Genomic DNA, 17,476 nt, shown 5'->3' with positions numbered 1-17,476 from the left:
CCGCCGTTCAGCATGTCGCTCACTTCGCAGGCCGCAGCTCGCTGCTGCAGACAGCTCGTCCGTCCCTCCGTTCGCATCTCTTCCACCACATATCTGAGCCAGCGGACACCCAGCCGGAGGTGGAACTCGACAGAGGCGCAGGCTGCTGCTCCTGCCAATCCTAAGATCACCCAGATTGTTGACCAGATCAGCCAATTGACACTTCTGGAGACGGCGGATCTCGTTGCCAGCTTGAAGGTAGGTCTTCTTCGTCTCATGCGTGGTATCGCAATTCGGTCCACCATTTGGCATCTGTGGTATCTCATCAACGCTTGATGAGGGATGACTATTCTGCTGTGTCGTTTCCGTACTGACATTGGTCCCCTGTACAGTCCCGCCTGAATATCCCCGACCTCCCCGTTGGTGGCTTCGCCGTTGCTGCCGCTCCTGGTGGTGCTGCCGCTCCCGCTGCCGCTGAGGAAGAAGAGGCTGCTCCCGCCGCGCAGGAGAAGACTCTTTTCAACCTGAAGCTTGAGACAGTGGATGCAGCCTCCAAGGCTAAGGTCATCAAGGAGATCAAGGGTCTGCTCGGCCTTTCTCTTGTCGACAGCAAGAAGTTCGTTGAGTCGGTACCCAAGCTCATGAAGGAGTCTGTGCCCAAGGAAGAGGCGGAGAAGATCATCGAGACCCTGAAGGCTGTAGGTGGCAAGGTTGTCATGGAGTAAAAAAGGGGCGCGATGATTTTTATTAATTGGTCATCCTCTTTTTCTGTCTGCTGAATGAGCGATGGGGGCTTGTATGGATCTGTACGCTGTGGGTTGGACTGCATCATCCTGCCGGAGTTTTATGTCTTGCACCGCCTCTTCTTTATGTGTTTTACTTCTCCGTCATATATCTCTACACGGTTCCTGATATAACTGGAAAGCGGGAAACAGGCGGCAAATGTACATTATCAACTTTTGTTTGGACAATCTGGATACAAGCTGGACGGATAGTTCTTCTCTGGTCGATTCTTGTCGATGCTCATAGTGTTCGTAATTTTGAAACATGCTTGCATCACTAATGCAACGATGTCAATTGTAGATTATGCATATGGCTGAAGAAAGATTAGTTGTGCCCCATGGAGTAACATCACCAGAGTGCGGTACAGCTCCGAATTGCTCTCCGCCGCACCTCCGAAATCAACAAATCTTCCGCCGCTCATTTTACAAGCAGACCCTTCCACCCCCAAGCTTCGCTTGAGCTACGATGTCACTGGCACGAACATCCAACGCCCTTCGAAGGTGGCCATGTCTCTACGACAAGCCTCCACTCTCCCTGCCTACCAGCTATATCCCCAACAACGCCCGTTTCTCGCACAATCGCACCCCCCGCACCAGACACAATACCACATCTCTACAAACAACCAGGCCATTCCACTGTACAGCCTCCTGCTATGCAGCTCGATCTCCGGCCGCCCGTCGAGCTCAGGCTCAGACTCAGCGACTGCGGCCAGTCTACTCGAGCGATGGCCTGTTCAACCTCCCCGCGCACGGTGACTTGCCAGCGCGGCTTAAGTACCTCGACGAGAAAGGACCGCTGCTATGGATGTCTGCATTGGCCGAAGGGCTCCTTGACGACAAAGTCACAAAGAATACGTTTCTAGATGTCGCAAAAAGGTTACTGGAAACCGCTCATAGAGAGCTGCCATCGGCCGACGCCATCCGGGGGATATCCTCAGGTGCGACACCACCTCACCCTCTGCAATTCCTCCAATGGCGCATTCCTAACTCTCCACCGCACACATAGATCCCGACCTCATCTTCCAAATCGGCTACATCATCTCCGGCGGTAACCCAACCTTCCGAGAATGGCTCCTCGCCTCCACCACCCACGCAGGCGCCCGCGTCCCCCTCCTCATGTCCGCTGCCCGGTACCTGAACTCCCTGCGCGACACGGCCCCAGTCCGCACCCCGACCCTCGAGAAAATCGAGCATCTCGCCCTCCACGACCGCGACCCGCGAGCCATGACCCTCCACGCCAAGATCCTCGGCCTCCGCAAACGCTACGTTGATGCCATCCAGCTCATCGAGCAGGTCATGACCCTCATCTACCCGTCCAAGGTGCCCGTCGCGAAAGATGGGGGGTTCGCGATGGCGCGCATCGAGCCGCCCTGGCGGGTGTACGCGTGGCTGAAGAAGAAAGCGAAAGCGCAAGCGAACGCAACCACAAAGACGGGCGCAGCAGCTGTGGACGCTGCCGAGGCTGAAACCCAGACAGATGACCTCCTGCGCTCCGCAGCGCTGGATTACCAAGATCCCGAGTCGCTGGTCCAGTATGCTGCGGCGCGGATGCAAGCGGGCGATCGGACCATGTACGAGGATTGTATGAGCCGGGCCGCGACGGCGGGGAACGCCGAGGCGTGCCGCCGCCTAGCTAACTTCTACTATCTCACTTCGCTGGGACGGTACCCGCGGCGAGGGGTGCGCGAGGCTGAGGCAGAGGCTACGGCCCCCGTGGAAGCAGCGACGAAAGCAACCTCAAGCGCGTCCTCGCAAACGAGTGAACCGAGCAATCGGGGGAAGTTCTCTGCTCTGCTTTCAAGTGTCTTCGGGCCGCAGCCTCGCGCGGAGTACCGCAAGCTAGCGACGGAATGGTACGAGCTGGCCTTCAGCCATGGGAATGAGCAGGCGGCGTTGGTTCTGGCGGTGCTGCTGCGGGAAGATGGTTCGGCGGCTCGGGGGTTGCAATTGCTGGAGCAGATTGAGGGATCGCCTTCGCTTGGGCCCCTGGTTAGGCGGATCAAGTCACAGTGGAATGAGCAGGACCAGGAGGTCGGTATCCCCGCTGAGCTGCTGGATGTTTGATCTGCTGGGATGGTTTCTGGCATATGCCTCTGCATGTGTATGTTTTTCTGATACCCATAATGTATGAGATCTTTCCTACGGAGCATTATGCTTCTGCTGTTATTTTTATGGCATCTAGCCACCCCACGGCCGTCTACTAGACGCCCCGAAACCTGATATATGGCGGTGTTGTGAGGTCGCTGCGGACCAGATCAACGCTTACTATGTTATTGTCTTGCAAGAGGTCAATTCTTCAGGCGCCTGACTTGGAATATTCAATATATTGAAAAGATGTTATCCGACCATGTAGAACGCATTCCGGCCAACGCTATAGGTCATAATGAATCATCAAGCTCATCTGATTTGGACTTTAAAAACAAGAAAAGAAAACCAAGATGGTATCGGCGAATTCTTCTCATATAATCCCGTCGTGAATGCACGCTCTCCATGCATAAAATAATTAGTAACCTAGTCCAAGAATGAGCATCCAACGCCTGTCGAGCTCCCTGTATGACCAAAAATGAAACCCCCGAAAAAGGAAATATATAATGCAAGTCATGATCTCGTCGTAGGAAATCGACCTTGTATCGCCCATCATCTCCGCCTCCCCTTGCCCTTCCCCTTGCCCCTGGTTTTGAGCTCCACGAACCCGAGCTCCTTCAAAGCCTCAGTCAGAGGCGACGAGTCCCGCATTCCAGGAAAGTCTTTTGCGGGATACACGCGGAAAGGGTCGGACCAGACCTCCGCCAGGACGGGCATGGATTGACCTGTATCTTCCACAAGACCCCAGTTCATGAGTCGGAACTGGAGCCGATAGACGCCAGCAGACCGGATCGAGAGGTCGGGGAAGACGAAGAAGGTCGCAGGGACTCGCATTCTGGCCAGATCGTTGGTAGAATTGACCGCCTCAGGCTTCATCTCAACCTTGTGATCCGCGCTTGTCGGATGACGCGGGGCCGTCTGGGGATCCGGATCCAAGTCGACGTGGAAAGGCGAAACAAAAGCTTTCCCTGAAAGTAACGGCGTGCCTGGGCCAGGAGCATTCTCTTCGGCCCTTTGAGAGGCCGTGCGGTCCTCCCGGTTTGCGCACGACCCATCGGCTTCGGGCGAGCCCGGCCACGAATTCGCTGCTGATACTGGGAGAAGCAGACAGCCGACGGTAAGTCGAGGATCTTGGAGGATATCCAGATCGGCCTGTGATTGCGGGTCAAAGTCGGTGAGGAGCATCTGGATGATCGGCGGCGGATCTACTGGTCGTCGGTCCCGATCGCCAGCACCGCAAGCCCGAGCAGCTATGGGTTGCTGCCGAATGTGCAGGTGGTAACGTGGGGACGCCGAGACTCGCCTTGGGGGCGGCGAAGGTCCTGGAGAATGATTAAGTAACCGATCGAATCCCATCGGGATGCCCGACGAGAGTTGTCGCGGCGGTGGCGGTGGCGGGGGTAGGGCTGGTAACAGATTTGAGCTGCCATTAAGCCCTGCTGGGCTGCGGTCAGAATGAACAGGACTGGGGATTCTCGTGGAGTTACTATACGGAAGGTAGTTGGTTAGCACTGCGGATGATGAATCATTGAAACAGGAGCCGTGCGGGAGATATCTCCATGCCCATTAAGTTTCTCTGTTTCTCTCTTCCCCCTCCTTTCTTTTAGTCTTGAGTGAGCGGATGACTTACCAAGAATCGACGTCCCTTGTGTGCTCTCTGGGGCTAACAGAAATGTGCCCATGACTGTGATTTGAGGCCCCATGGTGAGAAAACTGGGAGTAATCTCCATCTGTTGGTGGACCGTTCCATTGCATTTTCATTTGGCCTATGGAATCCGCACTGGCAGGGGCGATACTATCCCAATGATCCGGTCCCCTTTGCTGACCGCTCCGCAGTACTTTTATTTGTGGTAAGGAACCAGCACTGGCAGAGGCGACGTTATACCTCTGCTCGGCGCCGCCGACCCAAGGGTGGACAGAAGAAGAGAATCGGGGGTCGGTCGCAGCGGAGACGACTGGCGGATCGTAGCCTTGGGTGCCTTGAAAGATAAACGGCGGCGGCGGTTCATGCTTAGAGTAGGAAGAAGCTGGATTTGGCGCCGTCTCGCCCCGTTCCTTGAAGGATGCGGAACGTTTCGAGTTGAGATATCGGCTGACGGAAGTGGAATAATTCCATTGTGGAAACGGTGTGTCCGACATCTATGCAGAACCGCACCGGTGCTCGATGGGACTATCCTCCTCTGCCTCCGTGAAACCGTTCACTGCGTGTTAGAAGAAGGCAGAGGGCGAGGTCCCGCGATATGCAAGGAAGCGAGGCATCCGTGAATGAGACTGATTGCAGTTGGAGAATAGGGTTGACTGTGTGAGGGGCTTGAGTGATATCCTGATTGGTGCAGAGAAGCAAACTGATGATGCCGTTCTGCGAAAACCAGGAAACATTTATTGCCTATAGCTGGATGTTGCGCGTTGATGATAACTAGATCGGGACGCAACACAATTATGGATAATCGAGCTTGGTTCTGTTGGAACAATAAAAGGTGACAAGTTAAAGCAGATCATTCGTTGTGGATCAGTAATGTCGAATCTATCTGAGTATGTTGGTTAGCATGGATAAATGCTTATACGCTGTGTTCTCCGACGACAACGACGTGCGGCCCACGGCTGTAAGACGCAGCTGCTCTCCACCTTTAGATTATTATTGGAGAGAGTTTGAAAGACACATGCTCAAGGCAACAGAATACAAGGGCCTGAAACGAAAGAGTCGAATCAGCAAAGGACAAGCGTCTGCTTGCCGAACGAGAGAGGCTGATGATGCTCCGAAGGATGAGTGGGCGTAGTCTCCTCGTAGGTCCTACTGACCCTGGGATGAACAACACCGTATAGCAACTTCAAATCAGCCAATCCCAGCTCAAGTAGAGAATCAAATGGAGCCAACGCAACCAGGATGCCAGGCGGACCTCCCTGGCGATTTTGTCGGTAAGTAATAATAATAACTAGTAGTTGCCGCCAGATTCCCTTTGTGTGTCGAGGAACAAAGAAAAGCGAAGAGACAAGCACAGCCGACCATGCAACGGCAACAACAGTGCGTCCCTGGCAGAGGAATTACAAGGTAAGTCTCCTGTGTCTGAGCGCGGCTTGGGAAGAGAGAAGAGGATAAAAACCATAATCCAAATTAAAATTACATACGAGTCTGATGGAGGGAAAAGTGCACTCACTGTTTTCCAATAGTAGAGGAAGAAAGGGTGGGCCAGGGTTAGGATTAAATATTGATACGCTGATGATTTATTTAGATAGTTTGTAACAAAGAAACAAACAACAACAGAAGGCTGGGACTGGAACCGTGGATTGCAAAGTGGATATCCTGGAAGGCTAATTAATAGAGTGCGGCGAAACGCTCCAGGTTCCGGGATTTGCATTATGTGAGTCCACTTTACCAGGCAACTGATCAGAGATACACTAGACTAGGTTATACAGTAGGCAATGAGTATGATAATGTGTGAAGGCAGAAAAAGGCGTTGCAACTTGCATTAGAAGCTGATACCTGATATATTAATGACCGTCCGGGTTTGCTGGATCATTGATTTGTTTGTATCATTCTGTAGGTATCCACAATCGGAGAGCAAACAACAGAGCATGGAGCAGGGAGTCTAGGACTCTGCCATAGTAGAACTTATGCAAGCCAACGGGACCAGTCAGTGCCCAATAAATCCGGAATATAAGAGCCAGAGCGAGCCATACCGATCATCAGTATCGAGCGTTTCTAGGAAATAGACAAAGGGAGTATCTACTCCGTAATAGTACTATGGAAGCCGGGATTAACATGAGATCTGGTGTAACTAGGACGCTGGACGCCACATACGGGATATTGATTGATTGGTCGCAACTCATAACCGTCTTTTCGATTGAATCATCGAAGCGTTTGGAAAAATGAGTTGGCGAATTGATGATCCAGTATGGAGTACCAGGTCATCAGGAGACAAAGACTGGCGAGAATCTAGTCCAGCGGTTGGAAAATCCTCCCCACTTGGACGGCGGTCTTTGGAGACGACCTACCTTAACTAGGTAACCGAGTTGCTGATCCATCAAGGGCATTCTTTGTTTGAAGGGTACCTCTCTACTTCGTATGGGGGAGGTATTAAGTATCGGAACTTATCTGTGTGCTCATCGCTCACTGCCGAATAGATACTCCGTATTGCAGCACACATGAATAATAATGTCTCGTTTCTTCCAGATCTGCATCGGTATGAAAAGCTTCGTCGGCAGATGCAAAATTAGATCCAGGAATGACCCCAATGATCTTCAGAGATCGTTGATGGGCTGATGGCATTGCTCTACTAGGTCATTTGACGCATTCGATGTAAGACCAAGAAATGAGGTTCGCTTACTGGAAACCTATTAAGCCGCCAGATGTGCTCCAAGAACGGGCTGTAGAGGGTTTCGGACAGCGATGGCAGGGAACAGTTGAAGTGGTTCGATCTCCCCACATTTCACAAAAACCAGGAAACATACTACTAGTGAGTCCAGGGACAAAGTCACGAAGGAGCTACTCGGCGCTTCATTTGCTTGCGGCCCCACCTTAATTAACAGCCAGCCACGATCCATACCTGCATCACATCGTTTAAACATTCCAGCTGGAGAAAATGAGGCGCAGTTCGAGCAAGGCAGGCACTCGACTTCATGTTTTTCGACGGCGATCATGTTTTCCTTTTGCCTTCAATTTTGCATTCGCTCTTCCCAGGCCAGGGATATGCACTCAAAGAGAGCTAACGCAATGCGAGGTTGCCTTTTTGCCTACGGTGGTCGATACGTCACACACTTTGATTCGATCCTCCTGGCAGCCAAGGATTCAAGGCATTCTATATATTTAACGATCATGTGATCCGTGCTCGATATCAGGAATGATTGACTGGTCACATTGGGATCGCGGAAATCTTGCGGGCAGCGAGGATAGAGTCAGAATTCGGAGTCAATATTTATCTGGTGTCCTCCATACTATTGTGGTATTTGGAACGCATCAATCTCATATCAGTCCGCCAGGCAATCTTCCTCATCCGGGCTTGCAGAGACTCTCATTCCGTTGGCTATCGCAGAGGCATGGGCATTATTCCCTGTGCTTCCTACAATGCCCTGTTATTCCTGCACAGTTATTCCTTGTTGTGAAAATGCAAGGGCCCGAATGTGAGTATAGCTCACCATCGTCAACCTGCACCAACCTCATCAAGCATGGCCGGCAAAATCACAGAATGCTTTAATGCTGCCAGGGAACGGTCGTGACCCCATCCCGATAATGCTGACATACTTGAGCGGACCAGGGCAAGGTGATACTGTTGAACAGCAGCTGACAATCCGCACAAGACGCTCATTTGATTAGTGCATTACCTCAACAAGTCCAAGTCTTTCGAGGCAGTCAATCTGACCAGTCGTTCCGTGATTCGGGAGGAAAATAATGAGACAATATCGTGTTTCGCTAGTAGGATCTGCCCATTGCCCTCACGGGGTCTAGGAAAGGAAAGACACCCACAACGCACGCCCGCTTGCCACATACGGAAATAAGTACACACGCCCACTGGGGCCGAGTTTGCAAACCAAGCACTGCAGCTCTTAAGCGGGAAGAAACCCAGTAGCCAGATATGCTAATGTTGAGAATACGTCAATTTTCTTGTCATCCTTCATAAATCGGCTCAGTGCACCTTAGAGGAAGATAACGAACAAACCACTATCGCCATCAGATATTCAGAGGGTGGCCTTATAGTATCATCGTAGATCGGAATTATTAGAAGCTCCAAATCGTGATAATGTGAGAGGGCAAATTTCCGATGCGTGGGGACAGCTAAAATAGCGTCTTAGGTTCTGATGGGTCCCAGATACTATTTTGACAGACAGGCAGGAGTCCGCGCCCTCGCTCCATAGATGCTCGATCACTGTCCAGGTCGCGCGGGGAAGACTACCTAATCACACCATTACAGCCACGCCGAGATATCCTGCCTTGACGGTCTCAAGCCACGCTTGATAATCGGTATGTGTCTGTGCGGCAGATGCAGCTCACTGTTGAAGTCCGAACGCTCCCTAATGCAGCTCTTTTAGCTAATGCTAACTAGCCGCTGGCTTTAAGGAATGCAGCTTTGTAGATCCAATATGAGCCTTACACTTGGCAGTCGGGCGGGGTTGGGACTATGGCTCGCCTTGCTCAAGTACTTTACCAGTGATGAACTGATTTGAGACAGCAACCAAAGAAAGCAAGTGGCACGTTTCAAATCACCAAATCTTTACATGAATCCACATCAACATAGCATTTGGTGATATCGAAGTCCGGCGACGAGTGATTGTCCCTATTATGAGTTCCGTTCATGTCGCTTCGCAGTTGGATTTTTACTATCGAATTGAGATCGAATGGTATTTGTGGCATGTGCGACTGGATGCCCGGGCTTATTCGGCCCTGAGCCTTCCCGACAAAGACTGCGAAGAGCTGGCCTGAAGTGCGGTCCAGGGCTACTATATGGCCCGACTCTCTCCATTCGTGCTCCGAACTGGGTGCTTTTGGCTTTATGATCAGATATCCCAGCTGCATCAGGTGCAGTGAGCGAGTATCTGTTGGTGACAACCCGGCATTTTCAGGGTCGAGCCGGAGCAAACCTAGAGATGAAGGTGAGGTCGTCGTGTGTTCCGCAGGTCTCACTTCAGAAGAGTCTAGAACATCGACGGGGCAGCGTTGAGGTACCCAGGCCAGCTCTAGCGGTGTATCTTCAGTGGATGATTGAACAACCGGAATCTGTTCACCTCCATACTCGTCTAAGCAATTGGCAAGTCTGGTGAGATCTGAAAACGATCCAGAACAACCTAAAGCTTGCATTTCGGCAATCAAGCGTTCGCTGCTTTCGTATCCAGTGCTGTCTCCATCCATCGTAAGAAGAGGGTGTCCGGTCGCATTGTAACTGAGGTCAGATATGCTCGTGTGAAGAGATTTTTCGGGCAGCCAGTTGATCCCTAGCCTCCTCTCCATGTGTTCGAGTTGGACTTCGAGTATCTTGAGGTATTCATCCTCGCCAGAGAGACGAGATAGCAACTCGCAAATTTCTTGATTAGCGAGAAGTACACTCAGATTTTTGAACTCCGATATATAAGGAAGGGTGTTATCAGCGCGCTTTGAGATTTCTTCCAGATACGTGGTGGCCATCGCGACATCCCCTTCCACAATAAGAGCCATTATACAGGAATAGGCAGTGTGGAATTTGTGATCGGCTGGTTTGGCAGACAAATGCTTCAGAACACCGCCCCATACACTATCGAGCAATTTACGGCTCTTTAGCTTGACGAGCAATCTAAAATACCGTTCAATTGATGCCATCGGTTTTCCAGGTAGAGCCCAGAACAATATGGTGTGCAAAGTGACTTCTGAGGCATCATCGACACCGGATTCGCCAGTCACTCGCTCGAGCATAGAACAGGTATCTGGATGATCTCCTTGAAGCTCGAAGGATCGGATGGACATGTAAAGTGCATCCACCAGGGCGACACTCGGGCGCAAACCCAACCGCCTATGTCTGACAGCAAGTAAATCTCGCAGATGGCGTTCAATGGCAGCTGTAGAATAAGAAAGGCATGCGTAGTAAATCCCCAGCATGTGTAAGTTCCTATGAAGAGGCGCCTGCAGTCTCTGTAATCTTGAAAGGAGTGCATTGATAGCAACAAGGATCTCCGCAGCCGAGTGGTGTCGTTGACAACGCTCCAGCGCCTGCGCCAGAAATTTACAATGATCTGCCTGCAGTAATACACAAGCCCCGTATCCATTAATGTGTCTTTCTATGAAGATCTGTAGATGACGAAGATTCCGCACATCATGCTTGAGACCTTTGAAAAACACTGCCTTATCAGTGCTGGCGGTTTTTGGGCGGAGAGAGCTCCACAAAGGTGGAGGTAGAGTAGTCAGGGGCCATTCGCCTGAGAACACATCGTTCAAATGGTCGTCCAAGTCCTGCTTTGACACATCTTGTCGCAACGTTTTTGTCGTTCCCGTCAACGCATACCGAAGAATCTGAGATGGAGTAGGTTCATGGTTTGGGGTTTTTATTTTAGTGATTACCGATACCGAACGATACTGTTGTTGCGATCTGTAGCGTTGTGGGAGGCTCAGATGCTTCAATGGATGGTCAACTCGGCGACACAAAAAGTAAGCCATCTGCCACTCTGCATTGCCAGGAGAATCATAAACCGATTATATCACCCTGGAATATCGATGGTGGGAGGGAGATTTGTAGCCTGAGTACAAAATACAAAGCTATTCTAAAGGCGGTAAGAGGATTGGTGGTCAAGAATACCTGAGCGCTGTCGTAGATTGAATTTCATCATCGATCCTGCATCCGGCTTCCATCTATCTCGCCTAGCCTGCATTAAAATTTCTTTGAAGGCCTACAACATAACTTTGTACCAGGTCGACGCATATTTCAGAAAGAACCCCCGAAGGACCTGTGCGACTGCCACGATTATGCCTTCTGAGTGCGTTGACGAAGTGTCTGCGGCTAAACCTTCCGACGACAACGCCGCTTCAAACCAGACTCAGTCTGATGAAGCTCCTGCTGAGCCAGCAGCTTCGGAAGAGTCTCAACAGAAGACCTCATCCAAAAAATCAGAGAGCACAGAAGATGATGCAGCCGCAAAAGCTCGCCAGCGGCAAGAAAGATTCAAGGCCCTTCAAGCTCGTGCTGTGAGTAACCTGGTCGCAACCGTCAAATAATCCACCATTTCAGCTTCTCGCTTGCCTTCCGAAAGTAATGTATATGCTGATGCTCAAACAGAAAAATGCAGCTGAGCGCAACCTGAAAGAAACGGCGGCCGAAACCCAGCGTCTAGCCACTGATCCTTCATTGCTCTCTTCATTGTCGCGCAAGCACGCATTTGCATCTCACAATCTTCTCAAAGCAGATACAGAGGCTGCCGGCGAGGACTTTGAGCGTAAGAGAGCTTGGGATTGGACCATCGACGAATCCGAGAAATGGGATCGGCGTATGGAGAAGAAGCAGCGTCACCGCGACGATGTTGCGTTTCAAGACTACACCCAGGATGCACGGAAAGTATACAAAAGACAGCTACGCGAAATGCAGCCTGATCTTGGGGCCTATGAAAGGGAGAAGCTGGCTGCGATTGAGAAGGCAGCTGCAAATGGTGACTTGGAGATCGTTGAAACCAATGATGGTGAGATGATTGCGGTCGACAAGAATGGTACTTTCTACTCGACGGCAGATACGATTGGATTTACGGAGAACAAGCCGGATCGAGCTGGAGTCGACAAATTGGTGGCGGATCTGAGAAAGGCCGAAGAGGTCCGACTTAAGAAGCGCAGGGATCGCCGTAACGATGAAGAACCTGATGTCACGTATATCAACGAGAAGAACAAACAGTTTAACCAGAAGCTGGCACGCTTCTACAATAAGGTATGGCTCTTCACGAAGACTTCGACTTGACGAACGGAACTAATGCCTTTCAGTACACTACGGAGATTCGTGACAGTTTCGAACGCGGTACAATGATTTGATCCAGTGCTACCTGCTTAAGTCTAATATACAGAGCGGGACTCCTTATTACATCCCAATCGGTGAAGTGCCTAACCTCATCCACCTCTCGGCAGCGGCCTGCCAGGGCAATCTCGAAAACATCAGAGGTTGGATTCAAAGCATGCTTTTTCTCCACGCTTTGGTTGCCAGGTTTTCTATCTGCTTCGTTCCTACCGCACCCTGAATGGACTCGTCCTCCATCGCTTCCACTACAGCTTCGCCCACAAGATCCACCCGGAAAGGCTTATCGACCATCGCGCCGAGGAACCGAAGCCTGTCACCCAACAGAGCGTTGAATTGGGAGGCAACAAAACCACCCAAGGCTATCGGAAGTGTGAATTTTCTGCTTGAATCATACATGAAGGGCGGTCTGATGAAGATACTTCGCAACTCTGGGAATTCGGACGCTATGGTTGTCTCAGCTTCTCTCTTCGTCGTGATATATCGACTGGGTAGCATTGGTGCTCCCGAGGCGGCTGATATGTATACGAATGTTGAAACATGTTCTCTGGTGGACTCCTTCGCTAGTGCAATGGCTGTTGTTTCCAGTTCGCAGTCAGCTCCGCGTTTTTAGCAAATTGATAGTCCCAACCTATACGAACCAGAATCCCTGTTCATGATCTCATATGTCAACTGTCCGTCTCTCTCTTTGGGCTCCAGCCGCTCTCCATCTCGCATCGTCAGAGGGTTCTGGCTACCCAGCTTGGACGAGCTGAAAGCTCTCTGTAGGCCACTGACAACGGGCTCCTTCCCTCGTACCACACCTTTGTAATCTGCTTCAAGTAGGATGCCCATACTATGGACCACGACGTCGGCATCACGCAAGAAAGGTTTGTATGTGTCAGGCTTAAGTAAATCTGCCTTAGCCCATTCCACGGAATTGGCCCATGTTGGCCGATCGTGTGAGCTAGTAACAGTATCCCATCGAGGTTCTCCGGACCGACTATGCCGTCTAAGCAGGCGCCACCAAGACCGAGGTTCGGGTTGTGAAAGTATACCTTAGAGATGTGACAGACCAGCCTCTGTTCGCTGCCGATTTACAAATTCGCGATCCTGATTGAAAGTCAGCCATTAGCATAACACTATTCAAGAGTGGAAGAATCGCCCACCTAAGAAGCCGTTTCCGCCAGCAACTACTACTCGTTTTGAAGCCATTCTGAAAAACAATTGATGAGGAGATTGAGTTTTCTGCAATTGTTAGAAATAAACCAAATGAACAGTAAAAAATTCGTCCTCAGATGTGCCTCATAGTTCATCAATAAAATTGCTAGAGTAAGCTAAAGCTCCGGAACGACTGCTTCCGACTATCGTCATCGACCATCGATAGTGATTATCGGTCACGTCACGTGCCGAGCGAAGGAGGCAGTTTACGGTACAGGTCCGAATAATTAAATCCAGAAGCCTACGTTCCAACAGCTCGTTAAAGCCCATAAAATTTGCCGCATCTTCATTTATACCTTGGGCTAATATCACGCAGGATGCCTTCAGCGGCCGGAACCAAGCGCGTCAGGGTTCGTGCCAAAGTTGATCTCTTCGATCAGTTGCATTATACTGACCAGTGCTCATCGCAGGGTGTCTCGATTTTCAGACCGTTCAGTATGTCAACTTGCCCATGCTCTTGAATTTGTAGGGCTTCAGCTTCTAACCATTCCCAGTATTTGGTAGCGAAGCACGGCCATTCGACCCTGAGAAGAAACCCCCTCATGTCCCAGCAGATCACACCCACCAGTGGCGCGTATTTGTGAAAGGAGTCAATGACGAAGACATTTCTTACTGGCTGAAGAAGGTTCAGTTCAAGCTACACGAGACATACGCGCAGAATGTACGCACCATCGAGCAGCCACCGTTTGAGGTTACCGAGACTGGCTGGGGTGAATTCGAAATCCAAGTCAAGCTCTACTTCGTGCCGGAGTCTGGCGAGAAACCACAGACACTATGGCATAGTTTGAAACTACACCCATTCGGGCCCGGCGCGGAGGTCAAGAAAGAGCGCAGAGAGGTGGTGATCAGCCAGAATTACGAGGAGATCGTATTTAACGAGCCTATGGAACCGTTCTACGACCTCCTTACAGGCGGACCTGCCTCCCAGCAAACGCAGAAGGGCAAGGGAGGGAAGAATACAAAACAATCTGCGCAGCAGCGTGTAGGTCGGACCGCCGAAATACCTCAGAATGAAACCCCGGAGAACCCCTACAGCAAGACGACTGAGAATAAGGAGCTGGATCGTTTAGAAGCGGCCAACAAGACGGTTGAGCAAATGATCAAGGAAGAAAGGGAGCGCCTGATCGAACGCGAAAAGAGGCTGGCCGAGCTGCGAGAAAGCGAAGGCATCCCTGCCAACACTAAGAAGAGATGATCGTTCTTGCCCGCCGGATAGCTATTAAAACAGATGCTTGCTTCGAATCTTGGGCCATCACGCATCCCAATCTATCCACTAGCTACGACCTCTGCGACATGCTCACTGCATGCTCTTCGTGCCCAGGAAGAAGTCGGCCTTCTGCCACCGTCTCCTCCGCCTCCATCCACCCAGCGCCCCGACAGATGAACACCTTACATGAGTATGCAGTCATAGACCAAATTGAAGGCTTAAGGTCGGCACATGCGCGTCGGTCCAATTATTGTCTCATGGTTCGCTACTTTCAACGCAATTGGGCTTTTCGAATGAGTTGGCATGGGATACTGGGGCAACCACGACAAGTCTGGGGAGTCAACACCTGTAAATTGTTTTCAAAGACCTTCTGGTGTATAGCACCCAATGTCAGTCACGTTATTATACTCATGCTTGCAAAAAAACCCTCAAGAAATGTTCCTCGCGTCAACGTACTACCTACCATTCATCATTACGATTGCTGTCTTGTAGCCAACCCATCAAACAATTGTCCCACTTGACGTCAGACTCGAAAATTACACGAGGATCGTCGGACAGCCTTGGCTGAATCTAATTTTTGACTGATCATATTACTTCCCCTTGCATATTATTAAATAGTCACACGGGTCTTTGATTGGGTTTCCGCTTCCGTATCCGCTTCCGGACATATTGTCCAATATCCACCCATAACCGCTTTGAGCCGGCTGGTCTTCGGATGATATGGATATGACAGAATGCCAAAGAAAGTTATTTGTAATGAAATATCTGCAAATAGTTATGTGGGGCCAGGTTAACTACATGTATGATATGCGATGGGTAGGTAGTAAAGCTGAGTTCTCATTCAAATGAATAAAGATGAAGTGATTTATGTACAAACCCTAACGCCGTGCTCCGTGCTCTAAAAAGAAGTAGGGGATATCTACTCTCTACTCATTAATGCTCGCCTCTGATGAAATATCATGAAAAATCCCACCTTAATCAGTATACTTGGCCGCAGCTTTTGTCGTATCCCGAGTCTGTTTCAAGAATGGGATTAGGTCGGTTCCGCCTGTACCACTGTATCCTGCTGGAGTGTCATTCGGACGTGCGACTTGCTTCGCTGCTGTCACAGTTGCCAGATTGACGTGCGCAGACGAATTTTGGTTTGGATTTGTCCTCGAAGGCGTGATAATGTATCGCGAGACCATCTGAATATGCTTATCCCGGAATGCGCCAACAGCCATGACTGCCGCGTTGTATGCGTTCCTGACCTCTGTATCTGCTTTGTAGCTCATGGCGAATTGGCGCACGTTCGAGGTTCGAATCATCATCTCCAGGAAACGTCTGTGAGGGCCAGGCATGTAGTTTCGCATGTCCTACGTCGAGGATAGTTAGTTGCTGGTGCTCGACTTTGAATGAGGAGTCCGAGTGAAAGTAGTTGCTTACCTGGATATAGCCAATCTTAGGCTTGGACTGAGGTGCACTGTTCACTTTCGCTTCTCCCGTGGCTGAATGCTCCACACCCAAAAAGATATCGAATGTTTGGATTAGTGAGCTCTGCGCATTGCTTCCCCCGCTGTACTGATGCCACTCTCCGTGGCCTCCCAGATCGTAGAAGACACCCTGCGGCAGTCCAGCTGAGGCCATATTCTTACTACCAGCCAAGAAAGGGCGGAGTTGATAGAAGAAGACGGAGGGGTTGCACTTTTCATACATCCTCTCCAGAATTTCGCCAAGCTCTTGCAGGCCATCTCTCAATTGATAAAGTAAAGTGGTGACTCTTTGATGGTCAGCCAGGTTGGCTGCATATATGGCGTTGAGCATCAGGGTAATTAAATCCGCTCCTTTGGCTTCGATAGCAACAGAGACCATGAAGAACCATTCTTCGTCCTTGGTACCGGTGAACGTTGTGATGATAGACAAGTTGTCCGGGTCAGTGAGATCTATATCAGGGGAGGAGACTTTGAAGTTCCAGAGGTTCAAAGCGGCATAGGTAGCACATGGTGGCAGCTCTAAATGCTTTGAGACCTCCAGGATGGGGCACGACACCGCTGGTGGGAGAACCTAGAGAACCATGAGAAGCTGCAATTACATAACGACAAAGGACGCATACGTCTTTTGGCCGTTCACCTCCCCAGATATAGGCATGAGTGATGAAAGCAAGCACAACATATGCTCGCCGCCATTCTGATTCTTCCTGCAGCCTGGACGTTGCGAGGATAGGAAGACTGTCAACCGCTTGCCGTATATTTCCCGCTGCGAGCCGAGCTGGTAGATCAGCGACAACTTCCTCCCACGGGAAGTAGTATGGATCGTTCAGTTTCTGCAGAGGAAGGGTGTCGGGAAGAAACCCATTTCGAAGAGAAACACAGAACTGGTCAAGCACGATTTCCGGTGTGTTAAGCATGGCGACGGCCTATTCGACAGTATGAGAATTGAGTGGCCAATTGTGCAAGAGACTTTATAGTCAGAGATTCCGGCAATAAGCCTTAGAAATAGGAATATTCACTCTGTCCATGTCGAAGCCAGAATATATAGGAAGGAACTGGTCGGGCGGAAGAGGGCCGGATCCAACCCGGAACGATAAATTGGTGGCATGAGCACAGGAAACAGTAAGGAGGTAATGTGATATCCAAAGAATGGGGACATGGTCCACTTTTTGAGATCAAGTCACCATACCAATAACCGTGAAAACCAATATTGCGGGTATCACTTTGACAATCATTTCTTCCATGAGCACGGATTCTGAGGCGGAAGCGGATAAGCCTCCCGCTTCCGCCGGGGTCGATGGAATC

General features: G+C 50.5%; 8 protein-coding genes across 8 annotated transcripts; 4 read left to right on the top strand and 4 right to left on the bottom strand.

The window, feature by feature from the left end:
• Positions 1–12: 12 nt before the first annotated feature.
• On the top strand, positions 13–704 carry Aud_007359 (mitochondrial 54S ribosomal protein bL12m; the record flags this gene model as incomplete). Its single annotated transcript, XM_043292252.1, has 2 exons — positions 13–237; positions 372–704. The coding sequence occupies 2 exons, from the start codon at positions 13–15 to the stop codon at positions 702–704; spliced, it is 558 nt and encodes a 185-aa protein (XP_043148187.1).
• A 523-nt stretch (positions 705–1,227) lies between these two features.
• Positions 1,228–2,825, top strand: Aud_007358 (uncharacterized protein; the record flags this gene model as incomplete). The annotated part of the gene is made up of 2 exons (XM_043292251.1): positions 1,228–1,699; positions 1,768–2,825. 2 exons carry the CDS (start codon positions 1,228–1,230, stop codon positions 2,823–2,825), a joined length of 1,530 nt encoding a protein of 509 aa, XP_043148186.1.
• A 573-nt stretch (positions 2,826–3,398) lies between these two features.
• On the bottom strand, positions 3,399–4,985 carry Aud_007357 (velvet factor family protein; the record flags this gene model as incomplete). The annotated part of the gene is made up of 2 exons (XM_043292250.1): positions 3,399–4,332; positions 4,477–4,985. 2 exons carry the CDS (start codon positions 4,983–4,985, stop codon positions 3,399–3,401), a joined length of 1,443 nt encoding a protein of 480 aa, XP_043148185.1.
• A 4,051-nt stretch (positions 4,986–9,036) lies between these two features.
• On the bottom strand, positions 9,037–10,962 carry Aud_007356 (uncharacterized protein; the record flags this gene model as incomplete). Its single annotated transcript, XM_043292249.1, has 1 exon — positions 9,037–10,962. The coding sequence occupies one exon, from the start codon at positions 10,960–10,962 to the stop codon at positions 9,037–9,039; it is 1,926 nt and encodes a 641-aa protein (XP_043148184.1).
• A 306-nt stretch (positions 10,963–11,268) lies between these two features.
• On the top strand, positions 11,269–12,315 carry Aud_007355 (pre-mRNA-splicing factor SYF2; the record flags this gene model as incomplete). Its single annotated transcript, XM_043292248.1, has 3 exons — positions 11,269–11,487; positions 11,579–12,214; positions 12,268–12,315. 3 exons carry the CDS (start codon positions 11,269–11,271, stop codon positions 12,313–12,315), a joined length of 903 nt encoding a protein of 300 aa, XP_043148183.1.
• Positions 12,316–12,448: 133 nt separating this feature from the next.
• On the bottom strand, positions 12,449–13,489 carry horA (ubiquinone biosynthesis protein COQ11; the record flags this gene model as incomplete). The annotated part of the gene is made up of 4 exons (XM_043292247.1): positions 12,449–12,870; positions 12,937–13,277; positions 13,333–13,387; positions 13,444–13,489. The coding sequence occupies 4 exons, from the start codon at positions 13,487–13,489 to the stop codon at positions 12,449–12,451; spliced, it is 864 nt and encodes a 287-aa protein (XP_043148182.1).
• Positions 13,490–13,812: 323 nt separating this feature from the next.
• On the top strand, positions 13,813–14,690 carry yaf9 (YEATS domain-containing protein YAF9; the record flags this gene model as incomplete). The annotated part of the gene is made up of 3 exons (XM_043292246.1): positions 13,813–13,845; positions 13,906–13,930; positions 13,990–14,690. 3 exons carry the CDS (start codon positions 13,813–13,815, stop codon positions 14,688–14,690), a joined length of 759 nt encoding a protein of 252 aa, XP_043148181.1.
• A 986-nt stretch (positions 14,691–15,676) lies between these two features.
• Positions 15,677–17,088, bottom strand: Aud_007352 (indoleamine 2,3-dioxygenase; the record flags this gene model as incomplete). Its single annotated transcript, XM_043292245.1, has 3 exons — positions 15,677–16,057; positions 16,128–16,745; positions 16,795–17,088. 3 exons carry the CDS (start codon positions 17,086–17,088, stop codon positions 15,677–15,679), a joined length of 1,293 nt encoding a protein of 430 aa, XP_043148180.1.
• Positions 17,089–17,476: the final 388 nt, after the last annotated feature.

The sequence above is a fragment of the Aspergillus udagawae genome, assembly GCF_001078395.1.
Source record: "Aspergillus udagawae IFM 46973 DNA, scaffold_5, whole genome shotgun sequence".
Classification (NCBI taxonomy): domain Eukaryota; kingdom Fungi; phylum Ascomycota; class Eurotiomycetes; order Eurotiales; family Aspergillaceae; genus Aspergillus; species Aspergillus udagawae.
This window is presented reverse-complemented; position numbering and strand designations above follow the sequence as displayed.